Below are 6101 nucleotides of genomic sequence, written 5' to 3'. Positions count from 1 at the left end.
GGTTAAAAGTGTGGCACTCACTGCAACAACTTCACTGTGAGTAGGGGCACTTTTTTTTTTTTAAGAAGAGTTGTTGAACAACATCTGATGAGCACAATATTGGCTATACTTAGTTTAATGCTTACAGCATATTTTCTTTTTCTTTTATTTAAAAATTGGCACTGTTACTAGATCCATCAAAGACATGTTGGGAGTAATATAAAGCAGCCATTTTCAATTAAAGGTATGATCTGAGAAGCTGTGCATTGTGTGTTCAAGTGATCTGCATGGGCCACATGTGCAAATGAAAGGTGAAGTTTACACATTACTTCAGTTCAGTCTGAGTAACATTGAAAGCTGATTTCAAAACAACAGAGATTAAATCCAGAATTTAGTATTTACTGCACACACCTAAACAAATTTACCTTGATGCAAATCACCCAAAGTTCACGTTATTTATTATTATTATTTATTAAATTTGTATACCGCTGTTCAACCAAAGATCACAGGGCGGTTCAGAACATAAAAATGAGAACACAAAATACATAATAAAAACAGATACAAAAACTAAGCAATAACACCTCTCCATATCCTAGTTTATGTCTTTAAGATTACAACCTTAGGGCCATTTCACATTACATGTGTCAGACAATTCTGCCTTTTTCGTGAATGCTCCTGTAGAAGTGTCTGCAATGACACGTTCAGTACACACACTTTCTAGATTTGTAGGTACACACTTAAATAGCCTAGGTATACATCTAAGAATCTAATTTGTTAAAAGTCTTTAATTTCATAGAACCAGAGAGTTGGAATGGATCCAAAGGGTCATCTAGTCCACCCCCCTGCAATGCAGGAATCTCAACTCAAGCATCCATGTCAGATGGCCATCCAACCTCTGCTTAAAAACCTCCATGGAAGGAGAGTCACAACCTCCTGAGGAGTCCATCCCACAGTCAAACAGCTCTTACTGTCAGAATCTTATTTCTAGTAACTTGAGGCCATTGGTTCGAGTCCTACCCTCCAGAGCAGGAGAAAACAAGCTTGCTCCATCGTCCACGTGACAGCCCTTAAGACATATGAAGATGGCTATCATATCTCCTCTCAGCCTTCTCTTTTCCAGCCTACACATACCCAGCTCCTTCAACCATTCCTCATAAGGCTTGGTTTCCAGACCCTTAATCATCTTGGCTGCCCTTCTCTGCACACCTTCCAGTTTGTCAACATCCTCCTTAAATTGTGGTGCCCAGAACTGGACACAGTATTTCAGGTGTGATCTGACCAAGAAGAATAGAGTGGTACCATTACTTCTCTTGATCTAGACACTACATTTCTGTTGATGCATCTGAAAATAGCACTAGTTGGGGGGGGGTTGGCTGCTGCTGCTGCATCACACTGTTGACTCATGTTAAGCTTGTGGTCCACCTAGATCCTTTTCACATGAACTGCTAGTAAGCCAGGTGTCCCCATCTTATATCTGTGCATCTGGTACTTCCTGCCTAAGTGCAGAACCTATTGAAATTCATTTTGTTAGTTTGGGTCCCGTTCTCCAAGCTGTTAAGGTTATTCAGAATCCCAATTCTGTCTTCTGTGGCATTAGCCACCCCTCCCAATTTGGTGTCATCTGGAAATTTGATGAGCATCCCCTCAGTTCCTTCATCCAAGTCATTTATGAAGACATTGAACAACGGGCCCAGGACAGAACCCTGCAGCACCCCACTTGTCACTTTTTTTCAGGATGACAAGAATTCCTATCCTGCTTGGACTCTTTGAGCATTTCTGACCATGTGATCAAACCCAGGAGCTCCTTCAGCTTTTCGAAATTGGCCTTCGTAAAGTCCAGAGTGTGTGTCCAACTACACTCAGTTTCCCCTTGCCTTTGTATCATGAAACACAGGGGGACATAATCACTTCCTCCCAAGTTTCCAAGTGCTTCCACTTTGTTGATCAGTTCCTCCCTGTTGGTGAGGACCAGGTCCAAGATAGATGACCCCCTTGTTGCTTCTTCCACCTTCTGGGAAATGAAATTGTCAGTGAGACATTTCTTCAAAATGTATTTGTTTGATTACTGCACAACACTAGAACTCATTCAAGGTTCTGAGTATATTAAACCAAAGTTTGTTTTAAATATTGCTTTCATAATATTGCCCATTATAGCTCAGTCAGAAGAGTATGAGACTCTTAATCTCAGGGTTGTGGATTTGAGTCCCATGTTGGGCAAAAAGTTCCTGCATTGCAGGAGGTAGGACTAGATGACCCTTGGAGTCCCTTCCAACTCTACGATTCTATGATCACATTCAATAATAACTGTAAGACATTTTTCTAAGACAGAGAAAAGCCCACCTCTCAAGTCCCTTAAACATAATTGCATACTGATTCCCACTTTCCCTTAAACTGAAGACTGGGGTTCATTCTTGTGGCGAGTGCCTACACCTGGGGTCTCTGCCCGATACTTTGGTGTGTCGCCTGAGGGGCCTGGTTGATACAGCAGGTGAAGGAGGAGAGTGAACAAAAGTGGGTGACACATATGGGAGAAACAGCCACTGCCTGGCCTCCCAGTTCAGGAGCGGAAACAAAGCAATGGGGAAATCTGCAACCTGGCCACCTTAAGCAAGGTCTCATCTGCTCTGCAATTACAGCATACCAAGAGACTGAGAAGCAAGTGCAGGTGGAATCTTTGTAATCCAAACCCAGAAGGGCATAACAATGGAAGACAAATGAAGGACATTTATCGCAAGCAGAAACTATGGAAGATTCCAGTATTCTTTTTTAAATAATAATAATAAGCTCACCATGATATGGAATGAATCTGTTGTTTTCTAGTGGTCTTAATTTCTACATCATTTCTTCATCATATCCTGGAAAACTGCAATCATTCCCTAGTATTTGGTAACTCTTACATCTCCTATGAAGTTCATTTTGAATAAATCAGTCACCACATCAAAAACAACGAGTAAAAGTCACCTTGAAGCAACTTTACCATGTTAAAAATGAAAGACTCAGGCCCCAGAGGAATGCGGATAAAGGATACTAAACATCCAAATATTACCCATGGGTCATCTGACACATCACACAAAGAAAGGCAAAACCACCAAGTGTATACTCAGCAGGCTACTGCAACCAATCCTGGAGCTCTGCTGAGTGCCATTCACATCTGTCACACATTTTCAGATGCATACAATGAATATTTTCAGTGTACGCCTAAATAATGTCATGCAAAGGGGCCCAAAGTCAATAGGAAAACTCTGATTCAAAGACTTCCCATTTTATTTTATGAAGTCTCTTTAGAGAATAAATATTTTCTAGGCAATCAGTTCTTTTGTTGCTAGACCTCTGCTTATCATTGTTGGCGCTGAACATTTTTACCTTCCACACAATTGCTATGATATTCACACCATCAACAGTACATCACAATTTTAGTTCTTGGCAGAAAGACACTCCTTTCCTCCCAAAAACAACTGTCAGCAAAAAATAAAGGGAGCCAGATTTAAGATGCCAGGGTTGGACCACAGGCAGAGCTGCTATAATCCTGTTCCACCCAGTGTTTGTTCAAGTGAAGCAGGGGGGTGGATCTTTTTCCGCCTTGGAACCATTTCCCACACTTTATCTTACCATAGTTCCTTGGAGTCGGCATGATCCAGTCGCTTCCTTTATTAATAAACATCACTCATCTCACAAAGACCACTTGCTTCTGCTATTACCTCCTGTCCTGTGCTCCTGGTTTCCCATATTTAAAATACAAGTGACTCCAAGGTTTTTAGGCTGGTATACATTGTTTTGTGCTTATTACCATACTGTGCTGCATCAATATGTTAATACATGTCTTAAAATCACAAAGACCATTTTTTAAAAGTGTATGGGATTTAAATATAGGCTTCCAATAAAAAGCACTATAAAAACTTCCATTCTTGCTTTGAAGACATCAGAAAAGAAATCCCCCTGGGGCTGCACACCCATCAATGTCCAAACAGTGCTAACTAGGAGGAGAGCAAAGGTCAACAGAGCACTAGCAAGTCTTCTGCTGCTCCCAAGCCTGCTCTCTTCTGCCCAAGTCACTGTTCACTGCAGAGAAGAGAGGTTAAGTGGAGGATTTCACTGCCTGCTCGTATGGTGGTGGTGGGGTATTACAGTAAGAAGGGAGAGGAGGGTAAACTGGGTTCACTTGTGGGGACTTAGGTTGGACATGGTAAGTCATAGCCATGGGGTTCATCATAGCTCCTTCTGGGTCTGTGTAGTATGCCATCCCTGGCTGCTGGGCTCCTAAAAGTGGGAGACACAAAAGAGTAATGCCGGGCATTGGTCTGTGTTGTCAATATTTGAAAGGAGTCACAGATGATTTTCAAGGCACCAACTTGTTCACTTCAAATAAATCCCTTTCTTTATCTATAATACATATGTATTATATGTACACACACAAAAAATGGGTGCACCCCTGCTTGCTCCACTCTCTAACCCCCTTGATATTCCCCCACAGTAAACCCACAGAGCTTCCCCCTCCCTATCCCAGTGCAAATACTAAGCTTGCTATTCACCTTCCCAGCCCTATACTTGGAGGGCATTCTTGAAACCCCCCAACCTGGATCACTCAAGCCAAAGATGGGGTGGGGAGCTTGTACATCTTTACTCCTGATGCAATTCATTTCTATCATTTTCCAAATTTAACGTCATCCAGCAATAAGGGGCCACTTAATAATTTCTATTCGTTCTAATTGTTACATAGGAACAGTTCAGTACTTGCTGTTCTCTCCCATATTTCCTGCCACAGGAAGCAGCAGGCACAGGGAAAGAGAAAAACCAGCAGGAGAGAATTATAAAGTATAATGCGGTTTTAAGTGATCACTTGGCCAAACACATACGGGCGGCTTCCTGGTTTTCAGCATTCAGCAATGGCTATAGAATAAGTTACTCACTGGTCTGCCTAGATAAATGCTTGCATGCTAAGCGTCTGGTTATATTATCCTCAGATCACAACAGTAGTCTGTGGCCAATAATGCTTGTCTCACATAGCAGAACTAGTAGCAGGATGCAATTTCTGACCTGCCGCAGAGGGGTTAGGTGGCCGGGTATACGACACGTTGTATGTTGTTTCATCAACCAGCGGAGGAGGATACATCCGCCTTCGGATAAAAAACCCCGCCCCACAACAGAACAAAACTCCCATCATCAGAAGGAACCTGATCAAAGGGGAAGAAGAGAAGGAACAAATTTAACCAGAGTTTGCACAATTTGTAAAAACCCTAAACGTTTACTCAGTAGTTAATTGCAGATCTAAGTTTTTTGTTTTTTATTATTTTTTATTATTTTTTATTATTACTTATTATTATTATTTACCCACCCCTCATCCTAAAGTCTCAGGGTAGATTATGGCAATGAAAACACAGCATTAAAAACAAACTAAATCAACTTACAATCACAGAAAGAAGGTGGGTCCTAAAAAATATACCTCTCATGTGTCAAAGGTCAGGGTAAAGAGGGGCATCTTCGGCATTCACTGAAAATGGTATAGTGGAGTTGATAGATGCATCTCCGTGGTGAGGGGTCTTCCACCACCTAGGGACTACCACAGAGAAGGCCCTCCCGCAACTTCTTGGGGGGCAGAACTATAAAGAGGTCCCTCTCTGCCAAGCTTGACACCCAATAGGGTCTGTAGGGAAGCAAGCAGTCTATGTAGGGCTTTAACATCTTGACATCTTTCCGCAGGGCCTGCAAGACAGAGCTGTTCCACCTGGCCTTTGGCCAGGGCGCAGCCTGACTCCCTCCTTTGGCAATCTTTACAAAACTTTAGTTTATGGTTGCCATCAATTTTGATTTTAATTAATTTTTATAATGTTTTTATAATGTTGTACTGTTTTAGTGTTGTTAGCCGCCCTGAGCCCGGCTTCGGCTGGGGAGGGCGGGATATAAATAAAATTTATTATTATTATTATTATTAAACACTGATGTGAGCACCCTGAATTGGGCCCAGAAATATTTTGTGGCCAACAGAAGCCTTTTTTTCAAGGCTACCTGAAGAATAGGGAGTGTTTTTTTTGGGGGGGGTCACACCTGGGGAGAGAGAAAGGTAACTCCCCCCACCCATGATGATCATTGACATCAAAAACACCCCTAGATCACATGGGTCTGAA

At 42.0% G+C, this 6101-nt stretch overlaps 1 protein-coding gene across 1 annotated transcript in view; it reads right to left on the bottom strand.

Annotated features, from left to right (window-relative positions):
* Positions 1–420: 420 nt before the first annotated feature.
* The window catches only part of VOPP1 (VOPP1 WW domain binding protein), a 48980-nt gene continuing 43299 nt past the window's right edge, over positions 421–6101 (bottom strand). The window contains exons 4-5 of the mRNA XM_081834869.1: positions 5014–5150; positions 421–4236 (exon numbers count right to left, since the gene is read on the bottom strand). Of these exons, the coding sequence (XP_081690995.1) occupies positions 4055–4236; positions 5014–5150 (319 nt within the window). The 3' untranslated portion in view covers positions 421–4054. The remainder of the gene's footprint in view (positions 4237–5013; positions 5151–6101) is intronic.

This window comes from Podarcis erhardii (genome assembly GCF_964252035.2).
Source record: "Podarcis erhardii genome assembly, chromosome: 12".
NCBI lineage: Eukaryota > Metazoa > Chordata > Lepidosauria > Squamata > Lacertidae > Podarcis > Podarcis erhardii.
This window is presented reverse-complemented; position numbering and strand designations above follow the sequence as displayed.